At 54.9% G+C, this 26,794-nt stretch overlaps 7 protein-coding genes across 7 annotated transcripts; 5 read left to right on the top strand and 2 right to left on the bottom strand.

Annotated features, from left to right (window-relative positions):
- Nucleotides 1-1,497: 1,497 nt before the first annotated feature.
- CCOS01_05649 (beta-ketoacyl synthase domain-containing protein) lies at nt 1,498-13,659 on the top strand (the record flags this gene model as incomplete). Its single annotated transcript, XM_060453826.1, has 10 exons — nt 1,498-1,663; nt 1,718-1,746; nt 1,804-2,186; nt 2,246-9,050; nt 9,102-9,842; nt 9,896-10,234; nt 10,304-10,762; nt 10,814-11,226; nt 11,284-11,879; nt 11,933-13,659. The coding sequence occupies 10 exons, from the start codon at nt 1,498-1,500 to the stop codon at nt 13,657-13,659; spliced, it is 11,658 nt and encodes a 3,885-aa protein (XP_060315598.1).
- An 803-nt stretch (nt 13,660-14,462) lies between these two features.
- CCOS01_05648 (uncharacterized protein) lies at nt 14,463-14,756 on the top strand (the record flags this gene model as incomplete). Its single annotated transcript, XM_060453825.1, has 1 exon — nt 14,463-14,756. The coding sequence occupies one exon, from the start codon at nt 14,463-14,465 to the stop codon at nt 14,754-14,756; it is 294 nt and encodes a 97-aa protein (XP_060315597.1).
- A 1,732-nt stretch (nt 14,757-16,488) lies between these two features.
- CCOS01_05647 (adenosine/AMP deaminase) lies at nt 16,489-18,258 on the top strand (the record flags this gene model as incomplete). Its single annotated transcript, XM_060453824.1, has 2 exons — nt 16,489-17,303; nt 17,358-18,258. The coding sequence occupies 2 exons, from the start codon at nt 16,489-16,491 to the stop codon at nt 18,256-18,258; spliced, it is 1,716 nt and encodes a 571-aa protein (XP_060315596.1).
- A 1,515-nt stretch (nt 18,259-19,773) lies between these two features.
- Nucleotides 19,774-20,834, bottom strand: CCOS01_05646 (isoflavone reductase; the record flags this gene model as incomplete). Its single annotated transcript, XM_060453823.1, has 3 exons — nt 19,774-19,994; nt 20,061-20,682; nt 20,736-20,834. The coding sequence occupies 3 exons, from the start codon at nt 20,832-20,834 to the stop codon at nt 19,774-19,776; spliced, it is 942 nt and encodes a 313-aa protein (XP_060315595.1).
- Nucleotides 20,835-21,999: 1,165 nt separating this feature from the next.
- CCOS01_05645 (uncharacterized protein) lies at nt 22,000-22,368 on the top strand (the record flags this gene model as incomplete). Its single annotated transcript, XM_060453822.1, has 2 exons — nt 22,000-22,141; nt 22,208-22,368. The coding sequence occupies 2 exons, from the start codon at nt 22,000-22,002 to the stop codon at nt 22,366-22,368; spliced, it is 303 nt and encodes a 100-aa protein (XP_060315594.1).
- A 1,775-nt stretch (nt 22,369-24,143) lies between these two features.
- CCOS01_05644 (ribosomal L22e family protein) lies at nt 24,144-24,743 on the top strand (the record flags this gene model as incomplete). Its single annotated transcript, XM_060453821.1, has 3 exons — nt 24,144-24,158; nt 24,284-24,528; nt 24,617-24,743. 3 exons carry the CDS (start codon nt 24,144-24,146, stop codon nt 24,741-24,743), a joined length of 387 nt encoding a protein of 128 aa, XP_060315593.1.
- Nucleotides 24,744-25,017: 274 nt separating this feature from the next.
- On the bottom strand, nt 25,018-26,039 carry CCOS01_05643 (uncharacterized protein; the record flags this gene model as incomplete). The annotated part of the gene is made up of 2 exons (XM_060453820.1): nt 25,018-25,841; nt 25,892-26,039. 2 exons carry the CDS (start codon nt 26,037-26,039, stop codon nt 25,018-25,020), a joined length of 972 nt encoding a protein of 323 aa, XP_060315592.1.
- Between the last annotated feature and the right edge of the window lie 755 nt (nt 26,040-26,794).

The raw sequence follows: 26,794 nt of genomic DNA, 5'->3' as shown, positions 1-26,794 counted from the left end.
AGACTCGCAGCTATCATCACCCGCTGCATGTCCTCGGCCAAGACGAGACAGCTGAATCAGTAGGCAATCAACACTCAAATGTCTCAACTCGGGGCGGTCAAATCCGTGAGCTTGGGATTCGTTACCACCCGATTGCGAATCAAATGGGAGACCAGTTCCACGAACCCAGACGAGACAAAGACGAGATGGGACGAAAGCTCAATGCAACTTTGACAACCGCAGCGTCTGTAGTGTAAAGAAGAGATCTGCTAGAGCAAGACACAACCGAAAGCCAAGTTTCTTAATTCTACGCGCCATGGATTGTCTCCGCCTCAGTCAGCATTGCTTGAGCACCTGAGCTGTTCGTTCGACCGACCCTCGCCGATCCTATACATACGTCAATCAATCTCCTCAATTGGCGAATCCAATGGTCCTTTGGCATAACTTCCCGTTCCACTTGTGCAAATCGTGCAGATACTTTCAGCGACTTCGCCCTTGTACCTCGTATGTACCGTAGGATGAACCCCTGAAAAGCCACCATCTGACAAGGGAAGGATGGGCGGCATGACATCCACACAGACGCTGCCCCGTCCCAACTCTCCACCTCTCCGAACCTCGTTCAAAGCCATCCCCCGTTTGGGACTTCGTCTTTCTTCAATCACTCGTTGCAGAGGCTGTCCTGTATCATTCAAGGCGCGGCTGTGAGGCGCTCTCCGCGATACACGCTCGTCTATTCGTCAGCCCTATCATCTCCGTCTTGCCGCTAAACATTGGCATCCGCGCTTCTGCGTTCCGTCTTACCCTTGTGTTTGTTGCCTACCCTTTTGCCATGGGTTCGGCCAGCAATGCCTCCGTCAACATGCACCAGACTGCGCCGCGGCTATCGATGCCTCCACTTGCATCATGAGCACCGAAATAGTAGCCTCCGGAGTCACTCGGAGGCTCACAACTGACCGGAACCTGTCTCCGGACAACTTCGGAAATCTTCAACGCGATACTCTGACTGAGGAGCCGAAAGTGCTCCATTGCGCAGAGACGGCCTTGCATACCTCCAATGGCAGGCACCAATATCCAGAGGAGCTCCATGGTCGATAGGGGAGCATCAACATCCTCTCTTCAAACATATAAGCTTGGGTTACAGTTCGTCTCAATCTCTTTTCCTCATCACTCTCAACACATCATCTCTCATAGACTCAGTTCGACTCTTCACTTCATGATCTTCAACCAGCAAAGTATCGCAGAGTTCCAGTTTCAGGGTTCTCTCACCTCAACCATTACCTTTTGATTCAGAGCATCCTACTTGTTCGCGGAAGATTCCATTTCTTCCCTTGTCCCTGAACTCAACTCTCGATACTTGATATCAACTTTTCCCCTTCCTGATAGCTGGCCATTTACCTTCAATCACGAAACACAATCGACAATCATCTTTGTCGACCACTTCCTCAGCAGACCAAAGAATCCAGCCAAGCACACCAAGCTCATCTAAATCTAGCTTTTCCAGCTTCGCAACCGATCAAAATGTCTGCCCGAGTCAACGCCACTGAGAATGACCCCACCGTCATCGTCGGCCTTGCTTGCCGAGTCCCTGGCGCTTCCAACCCCAGCAAGCTCTGGGACCACATTGCCGCTCAGCGAGATGTCCAGCGCAAGATGCCCGAGGACCGCTTCAACGTAGACAACTACTGTGAGTGCCTTGGTCCTCTCTGAACCAATTCACAGAGACTAACACTGTTCGCAGACCACCCTGATGGCACCCGCAAGGGAACCGTGAGTTGATGACTTCATACAAGACGCAACATCTGTAGACTAACGCATTGATTCTAGACGAACGCTCGCTTCGGCTACTTCCTTGAGCAGGATATTGCTGAATTCGACAACTCCTTCTTCGGCATTTCTGGAAAGGAAGCCGATGCCATGGACCCTCAGCAACGTCTGTTGCTCGAGGTCGTCTACGAGGCCTTGGAGAACGCTGGTATTACTCTTCAGGACATTAGCGGCTCTCAGACTTCTGTCTTCTGCGGTAGCTTCACCAACGACTATCTTTCCATGACTGGCAAGGACTTGACGGCGAACTACCCCATGTACCACGCCACTGGTACCGGTAACGCCATTCTGTCCAACAGGATCTCGTACTTCTACAACTTGCACGGAACCTCCATCACTCTTGATACCGCCTGCTCGTCTTCTCTTGTCTGCTTCCATCTCGGGTACGTTCGCGATCGTGTGGCTCTCTCTCGTGCTACAGCTAACATGCTTCCTTCCCTAGCAACCAATCGCTGAAGAATGGCGAGGCTGACATCTCCATCGTTGTTGGCTCTGCTCTCCACTTTGACTCCAACATCTACATCACAATGACGGACCTTGGCATGCTGTCTACAGATGGCCGCTGCCGCGCTTTTGATGCTTCAGGAAGCGGCTACGTCCGTGGTGAGGGAATCTGCGCAGCCATCCTCAAGCGCCAGAGCGCCGCTGAGACTGCTGGCGACAACATTCGCGCCATCGTTAGAGCTACTGGAAGCAACCACGACGGCCGAAAGAACGGTATCACTTTGCCCAACAGTGTTGCCCAGGAGGACCTCATTCGTTCTACCTACGAGCAGGCCGGTCTCAACCCGCTGCACACACAATACTTCGAGGCACACGGTACCGGCACTGCCGCAGGTGACCCGATCGAGACCCGTGCCATCGGAGCAGTCTTCTCCCCCGGCCGCAGCAACCCTTTGTACGTCGGCTCCGTCAAGACCAACATTGGTCACCTTGAGGGTGCCTCAGGTCTTGCAGGCCTGATCAAGACTACTCTTGCGCTTGAGAACGGACAGATCCCCCCTAACATGCACTTCAACAACCCGAACCCGAAGATCATGTTCGATGACTGGAAGATCGCTGTTCCTACCAAGATGACTCCTTGGGAGGTGCCAGAGGGTATTGCCCGAAGAGCCTCAATCAACTCTTTCGGCTATGGTGGTACCAATGGACACGTTGTCTTGGAAGAGTACAAGAAGAACGCTGCCCCCAAGACCCGCTCTGTCACGGCCATCGAGAACGGTGTCCACGCTCGCCCGTACCTCGTTCCGCTTACCTCTCACTCCGCCAAGGCTGGTGAGCTCACCGAGGAGACACTGAAGAAGTACCTTGAGCAGGGAGATGTCAACGTCGCCGACCTTTGCTACAGTCTGGCCACGCGCCGCACTCTTCACGGCCAGCGTTCTTTCGTTGTTGCCAATGATTCAGCATCACTAGCCGAGCAGTTGACCATTGCCCGCCCTGCCGCCAAGTGGACTCTGGCCAACAAGTCTTCCCCCAGACTTGGCTTCATCTTCACCGGCCAGGGTGCCCAGTGGTTTGCCATGGGTCGCCAATTGATCGAGGAGAGCCCCCTGTTCCGCCAGAGCCTGAAGCGCTGCGACAGCATTCTTCAGGCGCTCCCCGACAGGCCCGAGTGGTCCATCCTCGAGGAACTCTGCAAGACCAAGGAGACTACTCTTCTTGGCGAGACTCTCTACTCTCAGACCATCTGCACTGCACTGCAGCTCGCCTTGCTCGAAGTTCTTAAGGCCTGGGGCATCACTCCCTCCGCTGTCGTCGGTCACTCCTCGGGTGAGATGGCCGCTGCCGCTGCTGCCGGTATCTTGACCTTTGAGAACGCCCTCATTGCTGCCTACTACCGCGGTCGCTACATGTCCGCCCCCAATGAGAACGGAAAGCCTGGTGGTATGATGGCTGTCGGCCTCACTGAGGCCAAGGCTCTCGAGGAGCTCAAGCCCTACAAGGGTCGCCTTTGCATCGCCGCTGTCAACTCCCCAAGCACGATGACGATCAGTGGTGACGAGGATGCTATTCTCGAGCTCAAGGACAGCCTTACCGAGAAGAAGGTCTTCGTCCGGCAGCTTATCGTCAAGCAGGCCTTCCACAGCCACCACATGAACGCCTTGGCTGGTGCATACGAGAACGCGCTCAAGAACTGCAAGACCTTCACTACCCAGAAGCCTACTTGCCGCATGTTCTCCAGTGTCACCTCTCGCCTGGCTGACTACGAGTCAATGGGACCCAAGTACTGGGCCACTAACATGACCAACGCTGTCCGCTTCTCTGACGCTCTCACCGGCATTCTTCTCGACGAGGAAGATGAGCAAAATGTTGACGTCCTGATTGAGCTTGGCCCTCACCCTGCCCTGAAGGGCCCTGCTCGCCAGACCACTCAGTCTCTGAAGCTTGACCTGCCTTACATCGGCTCGCTGACTCGTGGTGTTCCCGACTTCGAAGGACTGCTCAACCTTGCCGGTACATTGTTCTCTCTCGGTTACCCTGTCGATCTCATTGCCGCCAACCAGAACTTGAGCCTGGGAGCGGATGGCAGTCTTGTCAAGGTTGACACCGGATCCAAGCTCAACGACCTCCCGACCTACACCTGGGACCACCGCAGATACTGGACCGAAACCCGCTACCTCAAAGAGCACCGTCTTCGCAAGTACCGCCACAGCCTTCTCGGTCACATCATCCCTGGTTCTATCGCCAAGAACCCCAAGTGGAGAAACTACCTGCGTCTGAAGGAGCTTCCCTGGCTCCAGGAGCACGTGGTTGATGGCAAGGTTGTCTTCCCTGGTGCTGGTTACATCAGCATGGCTATTGAGGCTGCTCTTCGTGTTGATGAGGTCGAGAGCGCCAAGATGATCTTTGTCAAGGATATCGTCATCAAGAACGCCCTTCTTCTCCCCGAGACCGATGATGGCGTCGAGATCTTGCTGGAGCTGAAGCCTGTTACGCTTTCCGCCAAGAGCCACTCGGAGACCTGGTACGAGTTTGCCTGCTACTCGTATGACGAGAACAGCAACTGCACCCAGCACTGCCACGGTCTTATTAGCACCGAGAAGGGAGAGCCGGCCCCTGTTCCTGAGCCTATCTCTGGCTCGGTCAACCTCGGCGAGCTGCTCAAGAAGACAAACCGATCCGTCACCAGCGGCCAATTCTACAACCAGCTTGCCGGTCTCGGTCTCGAGTACGGCGAGAAGTTCCGTCTTTTGAGCGGTTCTGTTGAATCAGGCCCAGGTTTCGCTCTGAGCGACCTCAAGTTCGACCCAAGCGCTCTTCCCCAGGAGCGAGGTGACGAGACTGTTGTCCACCCGACCCTTCTCGATGCTTTCTTCCACGTCATCTTCAACGCCATTGAGTCTCGCCTCGGTCGCCCTCTCGATGAGCCCTATGTGCCCTCCTTCTTCAGAACCTTGAAGATCTCTGGCCAGTTCTTCTCGTGGGCTCAATCCACTGAGGCTAAGAGCTTCCAGGTCGCGTCTTTCACCCAGCTTCCGTCTCCCCGTGTGGCAATTAACGACATGATCATGCAGAACGCAAGCGGTCAGCTGATGATGGAGATTGGTGGTCTTGAGGTCACTTCCCTCGGCCGCGAGATGCCAGAGGGCAGCGGCCCTCGCACCCTCTTCTACCAACAGAGATGGCAACCTTGCTTCGACTTGCTCGGCAACGCAAAGGGCAAGAGCCTCAGCGATATTGTCGATATCTTTGCGCACCAGTACCCTGACAGCAAGATTCTTCACATCACCTCGGATGTCGAGAAGTCGAAGCATGTTCTCTCCGCCCTTGGCGGCACCAAGAGTGAGCGCCGCAGATTCCACAACATGGATGTGTGGTCTCTCAACGGTGCGAAGCTCGGCGAGGAGTTCGAGACCTTGTCCAACAACACGAACAACCTCGTAAACATTGTCGAGCCCCAGCCCGATAGCTACGATCTCGTCATCGTCAGCGAGACCGGCTCAATCAATGCTGTTCCTTTCATGAAAGACACCGGTTGCATCATCTTTGATGGCCAGAAGGGATCGGTTGCTGCCGACCTTTCCGAGGTCTTCTCTAGCCCGATCTGCACCGCTCTGCAGAAGAAGAAGACCGCGGCGCCCCTGACTGGTCCCATCTCAGTCGTCATGCCCTCTGGTGACGTCTCTCCTCGTGCGCTGGCCATCTACAACGCTTTCGAGTCTGCTTTCGGCGGCCGCATTATCACGAGCACCTTCCCCGAGATTGCCGAAGCTGGTCTGTCTGCGGTGGCTGATGATGTTGTTGTTCTGGCCACACTCGACGAGATCATTGACAATGAGTTGATGTTCTCAGGTGTTCAGGCCCTTCTGGGAGCCATCCAGAAGAATGTCATCTGGCCCCTTGAAGGTGCTACCTTCGAGTCCGAGAGACCCGATCTTGCCATGATCATTGGTCTTGTCCGCACTGCTCGCAGCGAAAACGACTCTTCTCGCAACGTCACCTTCGACTTTGGCAAGAACACCGCTGCCGAGACTGTCGCCTCGAACATCCTTCGTGCACTTGACGCTAGCTTGACCGAGGATGAGCTTGCAGAGCGCAACGGCGTTGTCTACATCCCTCGTGTCGAAGCCGACGATGGTCGCAACTCCAAGCTTCGCAACGGACCTGCTCGTGAGCCTCGCTTGGAGGCTTTCGGCGAGCGTCGGCCTCTCAAGCTGACCTTTGGCAAGGTCGGTCTTTTGGACACGCTTCACTTTGCCGAAGACGAGGAGATTATTGACACCGAGCTCGCTGCTGATGAGCTTGAGATTGAGGTCAAGGCATCTGCCATCAACTTCCGTGATCTCGCTGCGTCTCTCGGTATCATCGACGACTACAAGCTTGGTGATGAATGCGCTGGTATCGTCTTGCGCGTCGGCTCCGAAGTCAAGGACTACAACGTCGGTGACCGTGTGGTCGCCTGGAGACCTGGCCAGGGCGCCCACCGCGCCATTTGCCGCAACCCCGCCACTCTCTGCCACAAGATCGATGCCAACATGTCTTTCACCGATGCCGCTGCTCTGCCTTGCATTCTCACTACCGCTTACTACTCCCTTCTCGACACCGCTCGTCTTCAGAAGGGTGAGACCGTCCTCATCCACGCCGCCGCTGGAGGTGTCGGACAGATGGCTGTTCAGATTGCCCAGCGCGTGGGCGCCCGCGTCCTCGTCACGGTCGGATCCCCTGCCAAACGCCAGCTCATGAAGGAAGTCTACGGCATCAGCGAGGACTGCATGTTCTCTTCCCGTGACGACACATTCGCAGCCGGTGTCATGCGCGCCACGGATGGCAAGGGTGTTGATGTCGTCCTCAACTCCCTCGCAGGCAACCTTCTTAAGGAGACTTGGGGCTGCCTCAACGCTTTCGGTCGCTTCATTGAGATCGGAAAGCGTGACATTCACGAGAACACCAAGCTCGACATGTCTCCCTACCGCAAGAACGTCATGTTTGCCTCGGTGGATCTAATCACCATGTTCGAGAGGAATAAGTCACTTGGCGCTCGCGTCTTCAGCGAGTGCTGCGAGTTGGTGAACAAGGGAGAGATCAAGCTGCCTGCAATCCTCGAGGTTTCTTACCAGGATGTCATCAAGGGTTTCCGTCTTTTGCAGATGGGCAAGCACGCCGGCAAGATTGTCCTGTGCCCTTCCAAGGATGATATGGTTCCCGTCATGCCTACTAGCTTCCGCAACACCATGCTCTTCAGCTCCGAGAAGACCTACCTCCTTGTCGGTGGTCTCGGCGGTCTTGGACGAACCCTCGCACAATGGATGGTTCGCAAGGGAGCTACCAAGCTTGCCTTCCTTTCTCGCTCTGGTGCTGACAAGCCAGAGGCACAGGCCACCGTCGACTGGCTGGTGGAGCGTGGCATCGAGGCCAACGTTTACCGCGGCGACGTCGCTAAGCTTGCCGATGTGCGCGCTTGCGTGGAGGGCATCAGCAACCTCGGCGGTATCTTCCAGGCCGCCATGGTTCTGCAGGATGTTCCTCTCGAGACCATGAGCTACTCGCAGTGGAAGCGCTGTGTTGAGCCCAAGGTTCTCGGTGCGAAGAACCTTCACGAGGCCTCCCTGGGTGTTGACCTCGATTTCTTCGTGTGCTTCTCTTCCGTTGCCACGGTTCTCGGCTCCAAGGCGCAAGCGAACTACTCGGCCGCCAATGCCTTCCTTGACGCTTTCATGCGCCACCGTCGCGAGATGGGTCTTGCCGGTACTACCATGAACGTCGGCGCCGTCTCCGGTGTTGGTGTCGTCAGCGAGAACGCTGCACTTGCCAAGATCATGGAGCGCTTGGGCATGGACCCCATCAACGAGGAGGAGCTCCTTTACCAGCTCGAGGAGGCTGTCAAGGGTGACCGCAGTGTCAAGACCACGGCCCGCGGCGTCGATGCCCACCAGATCATGACGGGTGTCGGCCTCATCAAGCCCGATGTCTACTGGGCGGCCAAGCCTCTTCTGAAAAACTTGTACTCCAACCACGACTTTGGTGGCTCCGGAGCTGCCGGCAAGAGCCAGAAGAACGTCATGGCTATGCTTCGCGAAGAGTCTGACCCTGAGAAGCGCACCGAGATTGTTCTCGATAACTTCCTCGACAAGATCGCCCAGGTCCTTGCCACTCCTAAGGAGTCCATCATTCCTTCCAACCCTCTTTCTGCCTATGGTCTCGATTCCATCGTCGCCGTTGAGTTCAGAAAGCACTTCCGCAAGGAGATCCAGGTGGACATTGCTCTCTTCGACATCTTGGGCGCCGCCAGCATTACTGCCCTTGTCCAGAAGGCTGCCAAGATGATTGTTCTTACTTCCGCTGCCAAGGAGGCCGGTCCTGCCGATGCAAAGGCGGAGAAGAGCAAAGGTGCCGATGCCGAGAGCGCGGAGAAGTCTGCAGAGACCTCTGCCATGGCCTCTGGCGAGATGACCAAGACCAAGACTTCTGCCGGTACTCCCATCGCTCTGTCTACCTTCCAGTCTCGCCTCTGGTTCGTTCACTCATTCCTGGAGGACAAGTCCTTCCTCAACCTGCCCATCGTCATGAAGATCAAGGGAAGACCTGACTTGGCCGCACTTCGCACCACCATGTACGAGCTCGTCTCTCGCAACCCCTCGATGCGTACCAGCTACTTCGAGGGTGACGAGTTCGCCCAGCAGGAGATTCTTGAGGACTTTGATGTCGATGTCTCCTTCCGTGATCTCTCTGGGGAAGCCGACCCCGAGCAGGCTCTTGAGGAGTTTGTCAAGTACAACCGCAAGATCGAGATGAACGTTGAAGAGGTAGGTCTAGCAGTACCCCATTCCTTACGACTCATACTGATATGCATATAGGGCGAGGTTTCCAGCTTCTCACTGGCCAAGCTTTCCGAGGACGACTGGGCCTTCATCTGCATGATTCACCACATCTCTATCGACAGAGGTAGCATGAAGGGCATGATGAGCCAGTTTGTTTCCCTCTACGATGCTACTGTTCAAGGCAAGGACCTCTCGACCGTTCCCTCGCCCGAGTTCTCCTACGTCGACTTCTCCATCTGGCACAACGCCCGTCTCGCCTCTGATCTCATGCGACCTGATCTCGACTGGTGGAAGGAGCGCCTTGCTGGTATCCCCCAGGCCAGCAAGCTGCTGCCCTTTGCCAAGTGCGAACGTCCTCAGCGATCTGACCCGCGCCGTCTGGCCCTCAAGACCAACTTGAACTCCAAGTTGTTTGCTCGCATGAAGCGTCTCGCCGCACAGGCCAACGGAACCCCCTTCCACTTCATCCTCGCTGCCTTCAGGGCTTTTCTCTTCCGCTACACGCAAGAGAAGGATCTTGTCCTGCTCATGGTCGATGGCAACAGGCCCCACACGGATGCTGAAGACATCAACGGATTCTTTGTCAACTTGGTCCCCATCCGAGTCGAGGATGACTGTGAGGGAGCGACCTTCGACCAGCTCTTTGCCAACTGCAAGCAGCGAGCTCTGGAGAGCTTGGCTCACTCTGGTGTTCCTTTCGACACTGTTGTCGATATCTTGGGCGCGAAGAAGACTCCCAGCCACATGCCCGTCGGCCAGATCGCCGTCAACTACCAGGTCAGCTGAACTCCATAGCATCAAGTCTAATACCTCTTACTAACAATACATAGATCCACGGCCCAACTCCTACGTACTCTACCTCCGACTTCCAGATCAACAGCATGGTGACGGACGACATTCCCACTGCGGCCGACATGCAGCTTGAGGCACTTGAGACGTCTGACCACGCTCTGGACCTGCGCATCGAGTACTCCACCGCACTCTACAGCGAGGCAGACATGGAGCGCTTCCTTGACAACTTCCTCACCTTCCTGTCTGGTTGCATCAAGGACCACCGCCAGCCCATCGAGGAGGTCGGCATGTGTGGCGAGATTGAGCTCAAGACGTTGGCAAACGAGTTTTGGAACACTGAGACCCGCGAGAACCAGTGGGAGGGAAAGAGCGTGTTGGTACGGAAATAAGCGTGTCCTATGAAACCTACAAAGTATTTTAGCTAATACTTTTTCTCTTTAATAAAGGACAAAATCTCCCAAATGGCACTCGAGCATCCCCAGAACACCGCGATCAAGACGTCTGACGGCTACAGCATCACGTACAAGCAACTGATCCAAGACGCGACCAGCGTGGCCTCGGAGCTTCTTCAAGCAGGCGTCAATCCCGGTGACCGCATCGCATTGCTCGCTTTCCCCGGCGTCGATGCCATTGTCGGTCAGATTGCATCTCTCATGACCAGGAGCTGCTACGTCGCTCTCGACACCGACTTTGCCCAAGATCGTCTCTCCTTCATGATCTCGGACGCCGGTAGCCGGGTTCTTCTCGTTGGACCTGGAGCTGAGTCCCTTGCCAGTGACCTCACTTCCAAGGCCGTTGTTGCCCCCAAGATTATCAGGATTACTGAAGCCGTCGGTGCTGCCAACACTTCGACCCATTTCAGCCCTCGCCAGGCTCAGGATCCTTTCTACATGATTTACACCTCTGTAAGTCGCAATCCTTCACTGAGTGGTACTAAAGATTAATGGATTTTGCAGGGAAGTACCGGTACGCCTAAAGGAGTTCTCCTGACCGAGGAGAACACCCACCAGATGCTTGCGACCCTGAACAAGGACTACTGCTTCACTTCCAAGGATAGATTCCTCCACCAATCATCCATGTCTTTTGATCTCTCGATTGTGCAAATCTACTCCGCTCTGACGGCCGGCGCGACTTGCCTGATTGCTGCATGGGAGACTCGCAAGGACCCTCATGGCCTTGCTTCTTTCATGGCGACCGAGGCTGTCACGACCACCTACTTCACCCCGACCCAGTTTGCCCTCCTTCTTGATCTCAACACGGAGGCACTCAAGAAGTGCAACAACTACCGCGTCGCTTACTTTGCAGGAGAGAGATTGCCCGTCCGCGTAGCTCGCAGCTTCTACGACCTGAAGACCCCTGCGACCCTCTAGTAAGTAGAACGGTATTTGCTGCAAGTATCTGGAGTCAGAGGCTAATCATATCACAGCAACACCTGGTCCCCATCTGAGCTCATCGTTCAAACGTCCATCGCCAAGATTGAGTACCCCGCTGATGGCGAAGTCAGCCTTCCCATCGGCTTTCCCATGGATAACTGCCGCCACTACATCCTCGATACCAAGGGAAACCCTCTCCCCGCTGGCATGGTCGGTGAGCTGGTTGTTGGTGGTTCCCAAGTCGGTGCCGGCTACCTCAACCGCCCCGAAATCAACGCCAAGTCCTTTGTTGAGAACCCTTTCGCCAGCGTCGAGGATCGCAAGCGAGGCTGGACTAGAATGTTCAAGACGGGCGACCGTGGCTGCTTCCGTACTTCTGACAAGCAGCTTGAATTCCATGGCCGCATTGCCGGTGATAAGCAGATCAAGCTCCGAGGCTTCCGCGTCGATCTCGGCGAGGTCGAGCAGCGCATCTTCCAGGAGTCGCAGTCGCAACTCGTTGATATTGCCGTCATTGCTCGTACCATCGAGGCCGGCCAGGAAGACCTTCAGCTGATTGCCTACGTGGTGCCCAAGAAGGCACTCAGTGCCGACGAGAAGCAGACATTCGTCTCGACCATTCACCGCAAGATCAAGCCCCATCTCAACGGTACGTGATCTAATGCCTTTCCACGATGAAAAGATTTCTAACACTCGTCACAGATTACATGCTCCCCAACGCCTACAACTTCCTGACTAAGCTGCCTGTGACCATTGGCGGAAAGGTTGACCGCCGCAATCTCCTTAGCAGAGACCTTGAGCTTCTCTACCCGACAACTGCTACTACTGCCAAGCCTACTGGCGCAGCCAACGGCGCTTCTTCCAGTGCTGGCGACCTTGAAACCTCTGTCATGGGTCTCTTCCGCGGTATCCTGGGAGACAAGTACTCGGATGTGAACGACAACTTTTTCCAGCGAGGTGGTCACTCCATCCTCCTCGTCCGTCTCCAGGCCAAGATCAAGAAGCAGTACAAGATCGCGCCCACTCTGCCCCAGATGATCAAGGAGCCCACCGCAGCCGCTGTCTGCGCCTTCATCCGCCGCAACAAGGGCGATGGTTCCGGCGGCAAGGCGGGGTTTGAGAACGTCATCAGCTGGAACGTCGAGACCAAGCTCCCCAACGACGGCCGCTACATCCCGCGGTACGGCGCCCCGCGCGTCGACCGTGATGAGCTCTCCAAGTTTCTGATCACCGGCGGCGAGTCCTTTATCGGATTGCACTTGCTCGCTGAGATCTTGGCCAGCAAGCCCAATGCCACCGTCTACCTTCTCGGATCGATGGAGCGGATCGAGACCTCCGTCGTCGTGAGCGAGCTGGCCAAGTACGGCCTCATCAACGACCACAGCAAGAAGGGCGTCGTCTTGACCGAGAAGGACGTTCTCGGCCGCATCAAAATCGTTCCCGGCACCCTCTCGCAGCCCAGCTTCGGCCTCAGCAAGTCAGCCTTCCGCATTCTGGGCCAGACCGTTGAGGCAATCTACCACCTGGGCGGCCACGTCTCCCTCCTCAAGACCTACTCCTTCCTGAAGCCCGTTAACGTCGCCCCCATCTTCGACCTCATCCGCCTCGCCGGTACGGGCGACCACCTCTCCGAGATCCACTACCTGAGCACCTGGTCCGTCGCGCACCTGCAGTCCTGGTCCCAGTCCAAGCGCACCCGCGCCGACTACGTCACGGCCGAGGAGGACATGTCCCACTTCCAGCCGCCGACCGAGGACGAGTTCGGCTACTTCAAGTCCCGCTGGGTCGCCGAGAACCTCCTGTGCCACGCCGCGTCCCGCGGGTTCCCCGTCACAATCACCCGCGCCTCCGCCGTCACGGGCTCCTCCCACAACGGCAACCTCGACCCGGCCGATGAGTTCACCCTCCGCATGATCCTCAGCATGATCGAGTCCGCCAAGGTCCCGCAGATCGGCCAGCCCAAGCAGCCCGGCTTCGCCGTCGACGTCGTCCCCGTGGATTACCTCGCCCAGGGCTTCCTCGCGCTCACCTCAGAGAAGGAGGCTCTCGCCTCGTCCTCCGGTGCAGCCAACTACAACAAGCCGCACATCTACCACATTGGCAACCACTCGCCCCTCAAGCTCGCCGACCTGCCCGAGATCGTGGCGACGCTGCGGCCCGACGGCAAGCGCGGCGAGGTCGTCTCGCTCGACGAGTGGCTCACGTCCATGGACAAGGGCAACGCTGACGAGGCGGCCGTGCGCAACACCGTCCTGAAGGAGTACCTCGCGACGGGCTACGTCATGTTCTCGCTCGACAACAGCAAGACGGCGGCCTTGTTGGAGAACCTGGTGCCCGGGCTCGACGAGAAGTGTCCTGCCGTGGACGCCGCGTTCCTCGGCCAGTTGTGGCAGAGGATTAAGAAGGCTGAGGCCGGGGCTCAGGCGTAAAGGTGTGAAGAGTGCCCGTGATGAGTGGGCCTTGAACTCTCTGCCTGACGTGTGAGATCTGAGGCTGAAGAACATGATGGCTGGTTGGTTGGGTGTATTATATTGTGCGGGTGGAGGTTGTACGATGTATGGCAGTAGTTCTCCTTTTTTCTATTTTCTTTTTTGTCTGCATAAACCCAAGATCGTAATGTTTTTTTGTATTAATATCAAGACTGTATTTGTATCAGGGCTGGACGGAGTCGTCTTTTCAATTACTAGAACTAGATTGTAAAATGATGTTATCTTGTATCAAATTTGGTGCCAACTTTCCCATGACATGTGAACGTGCGAGGCATGGAAATGTAGATGCTCATCTTTTTAGACGGGACTTCGAGCAAAAAGGTACGTACCTTTCCAGGCTCCGCAGAGATGGGTACCTAGGTACCTCAGGTGAGCGGGGTGGCGGGGTCATCTCGGTGTGACCGGTGAGCGATAAGCGCATGGGTACCCACTGAAATTTTCTTTGGGTTCCATGTTCCTTCGTTCCCCGTCGCCTTCGCAACAGCTGCTTTTTCCCTTCTTCACCGTCGCCCGAGTTGAAGGATTCGAGGCCGGAACACTCGACACATTTACCCACGCACTATCTACGACCTTTCTACCAGATGAGATAAGGCGGTTTTGGGAAACGACTTGAGACAACGGCCGCTTTTCCTGAATCATTCATTCCCTCCACTGCGAACGAGAAAAGACCTTCAAACCCCCAAGTACCGTCCCGGCCGGAACCATACGATAAACGAACTACACACACACACACACATCCAAAGATGGCACAAGGCGGCGTCAAATCCGCCTCGCGCCCCGCGCCGACGGGCAAACCCAAAAACAAGCAGCTCAAGAACGCCTCGCGCGTAGCCAAGCCCCAAAAGGCCAAAGCACACTCCTCGGCGGACAAGATGCAGAAGAAGATGGCCGCGGGGCTGACGTCGCGGACGGAGAAGCTGCTGGGCGAGAGGGCGGGCCACCTGGAGCTCATTGGCAAGGGGAAGAAGGCGAAGGAGGACAAGAAGGGTAAGGGGGGGCTGCAGGCGACTAAGGGCGGGAGTCGCAAGTATGGTTAAGACCTGTCCACTATTGAGAGATCTCGCAGAGGAAGAAGTGGCGGGAAAACGAGAGGGGTGTTGGTTTCCTGTGTGATTTTTCTCCTGTGGGGTAGAGGCTTTGCACGGCTGAGAGAGGATGGTGGATGGCTAGGCGGTGGCGGGCATGAAGCCGGGTGGGCGCAACGACAACTCTGAGGGAAAGCTCTAGGGTGAGCCCGGTGTTCGACAGATCTGCCTTGAACGAGGCGATAACTACGACAAGGAAAGGGGGGTTAACGACTAGATACCATCACATAATCGACAAACATGTTTTCTGTTCCAACACCGAATATTGCAATCACAGGTGCCGGTTCCTTCTGGCGAATCTCCCTTGATCTCGGAGCTACAAGGTGAAGGGCACGGTCAAGAAGGATACCGTAGAGGCATGGTGGCTCTGTTGGACATGCTCTTAGAGTCTACGTCAGGCGAATGGGTATCCTGTGCGACGATCAATCGCGGCAGATTGCATGACCTGCGGCCTTCAGATGTCTTCCCGACAGCAATCCTCCATATCCCCCACACCTATGTTTGGAAGCCTCAGCCGAACATCCTTCCAAAGAAGCGCGATTATTCCAAACCTGTAACTTACTGCCACAGGAGCAGTTTCGACTCGTCCACGTACTGCTGACATACTTTGGTGATGAGGAATGCATGTGCCACGGGCCAATGCAAAGACTCGCTTGGTGCAGCGTCTCGAAATTTGCTGAAAGATGGCCATTTTTTGGTGCGATCATCTTGTCGATGATGCATGACGACCAAATATGGTTCATACAAGAAACTTATGAAAAAAGGGCGATCAAAAGTCAACTCGAAGGCAGGATCTTTTTCAAAGAGAGAAAAGAAAAAAACAAGCTATCCATGGCATTATGTAGGACCGTGAGCCAACATACGATAGAATCATACCGCTCGGCCATCGACTACAACGGACGGTGCTTGTTGAGAGATACACCGTCTTGGTACCTATCACTGATCGGATGAGGCCCACAAGATGCGTGAGGCGGGCAGGGAGTATTGATTTCCCCGAAGGAATAATCTCAAATCAGGGCAGGACGGTGAGTTTGATCTCAAAACCTCAGATCCACTGTTAAGGACGCTGTCGGTGACCATGACTCTCAAGAATGCCATATATGTTGGCGAAAAGAATATCGTGGAAATCAGCAGCGGAAAGCACCTTTGACAACCTAGCAGGGATTGAAGGATGACTGCAGCTACAAAGTACACGACGGCTGGCATATATAGAGAGCTCCTAAATGCTCAATTTTCAACACCTCACGTGCCAAACCCATCTCGTTGAGAGTACGTAGGTAGAGGTGGAAACCCCTTGAACCAACGATCACTGTTCCGGGCACATACCCGGCTTCGGCGCCGCTGAATCCGGAGTGGGGCCCGACGAGAGCTATCATTATCATCGTGCACTGGCCCACCACTGTAACCCCGCGTCCCCGCAGTCATCGCTAACCGCCTAATTCCATCGTAAACCGCCGGTCACTCAAGAACCCCTCCATCACTACACCGGAGCCGACCGACCGGAGGGAATATCACGGATGCCTGCCTATCTCGTCGACACTGAGTCCACATCTTCGGAACCTTGAACGATATCTCATAAAGCTCAATCCCGCCGTTACTCAACTCACCACCTTCACCCTCTCTCCCCGCTTCTCCCGCCCTCTTATCTCAGTGCTCACAAAGAACCCCGCATCATCCGCTCAACATGTCTCTCTCAAACGAAGATTGGGAGGAGCTCCGCCAAGACATCCCATCCGTCTCTGACCCGTTCATCACACAGTACATTAAAGGCCGTGACGCCCTCATCGCGCAAGAGCACAAGAGCCGCGCCGACGCCTCCTTCAAGGCCGCCGCGTCCCCCATTGCCCGGCGCGCAGCAGACATCGTCTCCCGCATCCGCGACGAGGAGAAGCGGACGATATGGAACGCCCAGACGGAGGAGGACCTCGCCACTACCGAAGGCCTGGCGCCCTTCCCGGGCATGATGTTCACGCTCGCCAAGCAGCGCCTCGAGACGACCCGGCTGTGGCGCATTGTGCAGAGGTTGCCAAAGGGTTCGCTTCTTCACTCACACTTGGACGCCATGGTGGACTTTGACTTTTTGTTCGATGTCCTGCTCAAGACGCCCGGAATTCACTTTGCTGCGGACGAGCCCCTGTCCAACGAGCCGGCGAGGTCGAATGCTAGCGTACATTTTCGGTACAGAAAGGCGGAGACGAGTTCAAAGCCCGTCTGGGAGGATGGCTATGTCCCGGGCGAGTTTCGTCTATTGACCACGGCGGCGGATGAGTATCCCGATGACGGAAGGACGGGGTTCCTCAAGTGGCTCAAGGCGCGCTGCACAATCACCTTGACGGACACGTATGAGCAGCATCACGGCATCGACGCTGTCTGGCGTAAATTCACCTCGTGCTTTGGCGTCACCAACACTATTATTCACTACGAGCCAATCTTCCGTGCTTTCCTCAAGAGATTGATGGCGTCTCTGTTGGCAGACGGCATCTACTGGATCGAGCTGAGGTAAATGAATCGTCCTTGTCACACATCGAAAGGTGATGTACTGACCCTAAATAGATTCACGTGGCCGCTCAATTACTGCCGCGACCAGCAAGAAGAACCGGAAAAGGACTACAACCACATGTTCCAAGTAATGGAAGAAGAGCTCGCCCTATTCAAATCCGACCCGGCCCACGCCGCCTTCTGGGGCTTCCGCACCATCTGGACCACCATCCGCCACCTCCCCGTTCGCGACATCATCGAGAGCATGGACAACTGCATCACCACCAAGATCTCCTGGCCCCACCTCATCGCCGGCTACGACCTCGTCGGCCAAGAAGACCTCGGCCGGCCCCTCCGCGACCTCCTCCCGGAACTCTTCTGGTTCCGCAAGCAGTGTGCCCAGGAAGGCGTCAACCTCCCCTTCTTCTTCCACGCCGGCGAGACCCTCGGCGACGGCGACGAGACGGACCAGAACCTCTACGACGCCATCCTCCTCGGCACGCGGCGCATCGGTCACGGCTTCTCCCTCTACAAGCACCCGCTGCTCATCGACATGATCAAGGAGAAACGCATCCTCGTCGAGTCATGCCCCATCTCCAACGAGGTCCTCCGCCTCTGCGGCTCCATCATGTCGCACCCACTGCCCGCGCTGCTCTCGCGCGGCGTCTCGTGCGCGCTGTGCAACGACGACCCGGCCATGCTGGGCCAGGACACGGCGGGCATGTCGCACGATTACTGGCAGGCGCTGCAGGGGTGGGAGAACGTCGGCCTGCTCGGGCTGGGATCCATGGCGGAGAACAGCGTGCGGTGGTCCGCCTTTGAGGACGAGACGCCGGCGGAGTGGACCGAGGGGATCAAGCAGGCGAGCCTGGGGTCCGGTATCAAGGCGCAGAGGCTCAAGTTGTGGGAGACGGAGTGGGAGAAGTTCTGTCTTTGGGTCGTGGATGAGTATGGTGACGAGGCGGACAAGGCGTGAGCGTGAGGGGAGGAAATGAGGGTTAGGAGTGTAGCGAGTTTCTGTGAGGGGGTGTCGTCCAGTGGACTGTGACGTTACTCTGGGCGAAGTTACACCCTTGCTTTCAACAATCGAGACGGCGCGGCGTGTGGGGGTTGGTCGCGGAGGGAGAGGGCGTCTGAAAGCGAACGAGGCAAAGGCAAAACCGGGTTTTCGGCACGGGCGAAACGGGGATATGGGAAACAATGGAATTTTCAAAAGAGCGCTATGACTATTGGTTGAGGGGTTCAAACGGGAAGGGCTCACATTCAACACCACGGATACATCATTAAAGGGCATTCAACGCGGCTCTGGGATTGAGAGAAATAGACAAGGGGGAGAGGGGTAAGGGGTTTAGAACCGAGTGTGCGGTTAGACTACAACCCTCCAGAAAGGGCAGGGTGGAAAGTTTTTGGCGGTCCATATTAGCCCTTCAATATCACTATTGCGAACCATTTTTTCTTGTGGCTAGTTCGGAGTGATGTCGGCAGCTTTATGGGTTGACTAGACGATGGATGTAGGTCACCGTCATGAGGCTGAAGTTTGCAAAAGGTCCCGAGGCATATCAAAATACCATACATTTACGCGCGTGCAATTCATCATCACCACTTTCTCCCTCCGTCCGGCAGCGCGGCCTAAACTACCGCTTCTGGATAACCGTAACAGAACCAGGTTCTCGTCTAGCTTGGCCGGCATATTAGGAACAATATGCAGTGTGACGGGAAGGATGGGCAGTAACCAATAAAAGGCCATTACCGCGCCGCCGGAGCTGCTGGCGAAAAGGGTAGGTCGGGTGTCAGCATCAGCCATCAGCAATAGCGGATTCCGGGATCTTGGAAACAACAAGACGCAGGCTACCTTGTAAGGCGAATTTGAGAGACAGAGTTACCTGGCACCTGGGACCGGGTGCATCTACCGGATCGATCCTAATCTTTCAAGAGGCTGGAGCATGTATCTTGGACAGCGTACGGTGTCCTAGGACACAGGCTCGATTACATTGTGCCTTGAGCTTTCGCGTCGGGGGTTGAACCCCTTTTTGGGGCGAAGGATGCATGCATTCTCTACGATGGTACCCTCCAGATCACTACATCCTGTCATCTTACTGGGCCGATGAGGCCTCCTTTCACCAGGGTCGCCTCGCTGCAATCTCGAATACCAGGGTTTTGGGATAGCAGTTTCTTGTGCGTTTGTCGAGGACAAGCTGGTCATTTTTCGCGATATTGAAGTCAAACGTAGCTGTAGAGGAATCGAGGAATGATACTGTTGTATAAGGCGAGGACTCAGTAGTCCGACAATGATTCACGATAGTCTGGCCCTTGGCTTGGGTTCGGGTCTGGTATCCAGGGCACTTCCTTGGAGATACTGTTTGAGATGGTCCATTTTAGTCAGATCAGAATAGAGATGGTATGCTAAAGATACAATGAGAAAGTGGCCCATCACTGCGATTAAATGCGTAAATTCTCTTGGCACAATACAAAGCGAAGAGAAAGTTGCCGTCTATGATCCTGGGCCCCAGTTTGATTCGAGCCACGACCTGAAACTCACGGGTCGAAAGTCGACTGCTTCATTCAAGTTGGCCTGACGAAAGTCATATCGACCATCCGCCGTAGCTATCAGTCGCTGTATATTCCACCACTGGTTCCAATTCTGACGTTGCTCGTAATGTGTAAGCTCGCTCTGGAGCTTGGAGTACTTTCGAGTTCGCAAGGTGAACGCCACTATCATTTTATTAGCCCGTACAGTCTCATCATTCCTCTAGAGTAGGGGGACGAAAGATCACTCACCACCTCTCACGTTGCTGCATTTTGCAAATATGTCTCGAACCGACATCCTGTCCCCTCTCATCTTGAACTCGCGGGGCCACGTGCCCGGGCCCAGCTCGATGGCAGCGGCAACAAACCGAGCCACGTCGGCAACGGAGGTCATGCAGACCTGCACAGGCCGTCCAGAGCCGTTCGTCTCAACAATATCCGCGGACGCGTTCCCGACATCGACAAGGTAGACCCCCTGACTCCCAATCGTAGCGCGGGCTCCCATGCCATACTCTGCCAGCCCGCCCGGCGCAAAGCGCTCGTACAGGACGCCGCAGGAGAAGACCGTGTACTCCATCTTGCGAGACTTTGAACTGGCGCAGTGTTTTAGCAGCTCGATGGCTTCGGAGGAGCCGTAGTCGAGGGGGTCTTGGCCGGACGATGGGCGGTGGGATATCGAGCCTTCAAACTCTGCGGGGACGAAGAGGCGGACGCGGGCGTGGCGCGCGGCGTGGATGACGTTGATTTGTTCTTGGCCGCGTATCGTTGATATGACGAGGTCGATGCCCTTGAGGGCGAAACGGAGTCTTTCAGCGTCGTCGTAGTCTACTACCGCGACTTGACAGTCGTAGCGTTCCTCCAGCTCTGGTTTTGACTGTGAACTTCGCGTTAGTGACCTGGTATGCTCATATTTTCCTCATTACCTACTTCTCTTGACAGAATGATTACGGGGTTCGCTGTTTGCGTGATGTGATGGGCTAGGATAGCTGCGAAGCCTCCACCACCCACGATAGCTATTCTCATCATGACTGTGGTATGTAGCGTGTGAAACAGATCGAGACTGATGAGAGTTAATCTTCAGGATTCGGATCTGTTCAGGTTTTGTAATTTATTTTTCACCACTATTAAGTTTCAGAATTGAACTTGCCTCAAAGATGTTCATTCTTGTAATGAGATTGCCATGGTAAACGACGGAGAGTGCCGATGTACAGACCACACCACTAGAGCATGTGCGAAGTGACTCAAAGACGTTATTGGGATACGACTGGCTGTTTCGATACAAGGCAACAACAAGAAAAGGTCCATACGAGCATATCAGTAGCCAATCCTGCGTCCAAAGCCGAAGCTCTAGCGACTAGAGGTCAACTTCGAATTCGATAGGGTTCGATAGTTGACGTGGACAGGAGACGACTCTCGTCTCGACGTTGTAAGCCAAGAGAACAGAGAGACGCCTTGAAGTGACTTTGAGAAGGTGGTGGGGTCCGAGTTTGCGTTCAAGTTCACAACGACATCGTAATCGAGGGTGACGCCTGCTGACTTGCAGACCGGTGAGGGCAGCGGACAGAGGATAGCTGGACTAGCGGAAAACAATCGACTCCTACGGAGACGGAAATCGACTTTCCAAAGGCGGCCTTCACAGGGTGTACCTAATGCCAATACTGCCAACAGGACGTTGAGGGTGCCGTTTAGCATGCACCGCAGGTACCTGACTGCGTGGGGAAAAGGCGCAGTGCCTTGAGCCGATGTCCCAGATGACCGGGTTGCAGGACGGCTAATTTCATCCCGCTGCGGCACGGCTGCGGGTATCAGAGACACCTCGTATCTTGCTTCAGATCTTGATACGAATAGCGATTTCTGTTCCTGAATCTTGTTGTTTTCGTTGGTTACATGAAAGTACGAGCTCACGTTGACTCAAGAGAGAGAGAGATGGACGAGACCCAGACTCAATGGAACAGATGTTGATGATTTTGGTTCGCGTACAACAGGAAACGAGTACTTTGCGTCAGAAGATTGAAGCTCAAGGCGGCGAACATAGTCCCGTAGTTTGCAGAGATATCATTGTTTCCCGGGGTAGGTTGGGTGGGGGGTCGGAGCCAAGCATGTGAGCAGGAAACGACGGTCTCCAGGTTGAACTCGACACCCGAGGCAGATGACCGAGTCCGCCTGCATGTTCGATATGCTGCCTCAATGGATGATTGAAATGCGCCTTACGAGCTGGTGTGGTGTGAGAATCTCCGCCTTGGACTTTCCGCTATCGAATGGGAGGTTCCAGCTCGGGCTTCACGGGGAAATACCTCCACCTCACCGAGCCTCATCCGGGGGGATGAAACAAGGTCAGCGCTGTGAAATAATCAGGATTGTAGAGTAATGTAACGGCAGCTAGCGTAGCAGTGCCGTAGCTGTGCAGATGATTGGGAACCTGGCAACCTCGAGTCGAAAGAGATTCGAGTCGAGATGGACGACGTGCCACTCAAGGGTGCCATTGGCGCACACCCCTGCCCGGGAGAACAGGCTACCCTGCGCAAGACTCAGCCACGAGACCTGGGTGCCTAAGTCGTAGCATTGAATGTCAATTGAAAGTACTTGAGCAAACACCTGCAATCGAGAAGAGTATCTGGTGGCATGGCGACCCAGAAGTAGGTACTTTGATGAGGGAGGGGAGTTGAGAGATCGAGGTGGGGTCCGTTTCGGTACGTAGTCTCATCCAATCGTTCAGCCCTATGCATATGTGCCTCAGGATATTCCTCGGGGATCGCACGGTCCAGTCGCACGAACAGTCAGGGGGACCCCCGACGAAGCCGTCTTCCTCCGGGCATCATCAACCAGGAACCAGTTATGTATGTTCATCAATCACCCGGCAGGAACCGGACTGGCCCAGCCGCCTCGTAATTACTCATTGCGTACTTATCTTGGCATGTCAAGACAGCAATGCCTATACGCCTAGTCATGCCCCTCGGCAAGTCAACTTGAGTAAGGGCGTTGACGGCATTTCATCTGGGCAGACTGATCTGAGAACTACTACACCTTATCCCGCCATTGGACTGAACCCTGAAGTGGCGAAAACGTCTCATGAGGACCAATGTTCTAGCCGATGGTACATATGATTCGCCTGTAACTGACACTTTATGATGTGACCCTGCCAGTAAATTTGTTGTTATTCTAGTAGGTTGTGCGACCTGAAATTAGTCACCAGATTCCATCGCTTAGCAATATGACATTCTGCAAATTCACAAAGAAGGTTAAATGCGGTAGATGAGGACCATTAACTTGATATGACGTGGTTATTGCCTTCCTAAGCAAGACTAAATCTTTCGCCCTGAAGAAAAACCTTGGGATAGCGAGCTAATTCGTCACTCAGTGTGCGTTGACGTTTACGCAATCCCTTCGTATAGAGCATTTACTATCTTTAGATGGATATTTTGCTGGAATTGGTTTATGTTAACGAAACGGCTGGGTTTCTATGATGCGCTACGTAATGCCGATACGATGGCTAGGAAAGCAAGAGAAAGGTGGATTGAATCTATCATTGCGTTTCTAGGTGATCAATTGCTTAGGACACGCCTCGTCGTGGATTGCTTGATACAACCGGTCCAGCTCTGAGTCCCGCATGCGTCACGAGGTGCTCGAATACTAGAAGTAGAACAATTCATTCACGGAAAGCCTAGGCCTAGGTGCAAAGAACCCCCTTTACTAGAGCTCACTGGCTCGTTGACTCTTGTCCATGATCGTGACCACGACGAAGTCGCATCCGCGTCCACCAATGAGAGCAAGAGGCTGCTATTTCTCGAATTGCTCCCGTGATTCACATATGCATGGGCTTCTTTCGCGTGTGGGGGTTCTAGGCAGGATATTTCAGGCAGAAAGCTAACCCAAGCCATTGAGGTCAATACCTGTAAGGTACGATGAAGGCGGTCCTTGACATGGCAATCTGCGATGTCGAAAGTGAATCATCCGCGACAGCGCAGACGCGCCCTTCGTGCATTGCTTGCCTGCCAATTATGGCAAACGAGTGTGCCTGGGGGAAGAATTGGATGCGACTCGTTCTTGATTGGAGCGCGGAGCTCAGACCACAGGGGGTCTCGGTGAGTTCGGTGAAAGGCCACTTCCCGCCCAGCCCCGCCCCCCTCACCTTTCGGATAAGATAATGATCCGTTGCCCTAGAATTTCGCTGCCACTTTTTCCTACACCCACAACTGAAATCCACTTCTGGGCTGGGAAAAAGTTTCGTGAAGTGTCAAGCTCCATCTCAATCTGTCAATTCTCCCCTCCCCTCACCACAACCACTTCAACCAAACGCAGGATCAAACTTCTTTGCGTCCATCACATCCGTCCAAAATGGCTCCTCAAGCAGTACGTACATGACAACACCGCTTTGCTGTTGGCCCAGCCCAATTTCCTCTTCTCCTCTGGAAAATGAGAGGAAATTGGGCGGCGGCGTGAAACAGTAGGCTAACGTCATGTTCCCCAAATTCTAGGCGATCAAGCGCACCGGCAAGGGCAAGAACCAGAAGGTTACCAAGAAGTTCATCATCAACGCTTCCCAGCCCGCCTCCGACAAGATCTTCGACGTCGCTGCCTTCGAGAAGTTCCTCCAGGACAAGATCAAGGTTGAGGGTCGCGTCGGCAACCTCGGCGACCAGGTTCAGATCTCCCAGCAGGGTGAGGGCAAGATTGAGATCATTGCCCACAACGAGCTCTCCGGCCGTTACCTCAAGTACCTGTAGGTTTTCTTCTTGATCTTGTGTCGCGCTGGCGACAATTTTTATCATGTAAGGACAACTTACTGACATTATTGTTCCACCCCACAGCACCAAGAAGTTCCTCAAGAAGCAGCAGCTCCGTGACTGGCTCCGTGTCGTCTCCACCTCCAAGGGTGTTTACGAGCTCAAGTTCTTCAACGTCGTTAACGACGAGGCTGATGAGGACGACGAGTAAACAGTTTCTATGCACTAGTCAGGTTAAGGTTACTTGGGTCGGCATGGCACTGGAAATTTGGCAAGGTTAAAAGGGAATACCAAAAGTTAGCACCTTCGTGTGCTTGTTGATCTGCCACATGTGGTCCTCCTTTGTTCGTGAATGATTGCGATGTTATGCTTTGAGGTGCGATTCTGATTCCGATCCTGGGTATCCTGCTGTCTATCTATGGTTATCGGTGCCCCTCGTGCAAATGTCTCGTCTATACCTTACGGCAATGTAATCACCCACACATCTACTCTGGCAGAGCCCGCATAACACCCTCGAATGCAACCAACGCCATGGCATTAGCCGGGAACGCCCTCAAGAAACACGGCAAGAACCCACGCCAGTATCCCTTCCACCCCGTCTCCCTATACACCGCCGTCGCAGCGTCCTTCCACCTCCTGAACTTTGGCGTCCCGTCGTTGAGCCCACCACCAAGGGAATCCGTCATGATGCGCTGCTTGATCACGTCCGACGGGTAACTCGTCAACCAGAAAATCTGCGCGCTCAGCCCGCCCGCCCAGAAATTCACCGCCGGCGCACTGAGGTTCGTGTTCTTCTTAAAGTACTTTGAAAACACATCATAGCTGCCCCACCAGCAGAAGAAAAACCCGCGAAACAGCAACGTCGCGCTGAGGCCGTGATACACGCCCCGGACGCCGTGGTTCGCGTAGATCTTGCGCAGACAGTCGACGGGCCCGCTGTACAGCCGCTCGGCTTTGTTGGCGGCGTACTGGATCTGCAGGCGCGCCTTCACGTGCTCGACGGGCGCGGCGATGAAGCTGACGGTGCTGCCCGCCATGATGCCCGCGATACCGTGGCCGTATGACGGTAAGTTGTCGACGGCGCCGACGCGGAAGAGGCGCTCGGCGACGAGGCGGCGGTAGACCGTCAGCGAGCCCAGCATGACCGAGTCCATGAACATCCAGCCCACCAGCGGAGGGGTCGCGCCCTTGTAGAGGCCCGGGATGCCCTCGTTCCGTAGCGTTTGGCCTACGCATTGGAGGGGGCCGCTGAAGCGCGAGGCGTCTGTTGTTTGGAGGCGGACTTTGATTGTGTCGAAGGGGTGGCCGACTTCGCAGTTTCAGTACGGTATTCAAATCTCAGAATGTAGAGTGACAAACCAGTGAGCTTGGCGATTCCTGAAAACACTCCGGCGACAAAGCCTTTGTAGTTTTTTACGGCTGCCTTGGGCTCTTCCCTCACGTCTGCCACCATGATGTTTGAGTGAGGGGGGCTCGTGGTCGTTGTGAGATTGCGCGCGGCCGCCATCGCCTTTAATTGAACCCCAAGAACTGGCACTCGGCGTTCACGTCTGTTGCGGTCGTCGGGGCCAAAAAGAGGCCTTGGTTAAAAGAGAGGTGTTCTATCTCCCCTTCTATCGCGACGTGTCGGGCCTTATACACGATCCATCCCACGAAGAAGCTAAGTTGCGAAGTGAAGCGAAGCGACTGTTCGTGTCTCGCTCTTCATGAATCATGAAGCTCATCGATTCTCGCTAAGCAAAAAAGGAGCCGATTCCGGGGGACGTGGGGGAGCTACTAATCGCATCGAAGCTCGCGCTGATTGGTCAGCTCAAAGCGCATGGCGCATCCCCTGGCACCAGATTTCCTTGTACGGATAGAGGGGACTCAGTCTCCATCATTCCTTCACGGGGTTATCGGGGAACGAAGCCCGAAGTTTTCACGTTGTGGCTTCAGCCTTCTCGTCAGAATAGGAAACGGTAATTACGGATGGTTCGGTGCGGATTGCTGTTGAGATTGTAACCTGTGGTTTCGATCTTGTCATTATGATTTGGTTGCATCAATATCACAGCTCGTAGCAGTTGCCATTTCCACCAACATTGACAGCTTACAGTGAAAATGGACATTCATGACTAGCTTAGATAGAGTGTATAAGACCCGACCGTTCATGGCGAGTGAGTGGTGCATTGCAGGAGCTATAGTGTTGATATAACATTGCTTTTCCTGTGGAAACTCCAACTACCTTACGATATATCAGCACAGTAAGCTCTCTCTGTTCTGAAA

The sequence above is a fragment of the Colletotrichum costaricense genome (genome assembly GCF_030867565.1).
Source record: "Colletotrichum costaricense strain IMI 309622 chromosome Unknown Scaffold_5.1, whole genome shotgun sequence".
Classification (NCBI taxonomy): Eukaryota; Fungi; Ascomycota; class Sordariomycetes; order Glomerellales; family Glomerellaceae; genus Colletotrichum; species Colletotrichum costaricense.
Note: the sequence above shows the minus strand (reverse complement) of the source record. Positions and strands in the feature narration are given on the sequence as shown.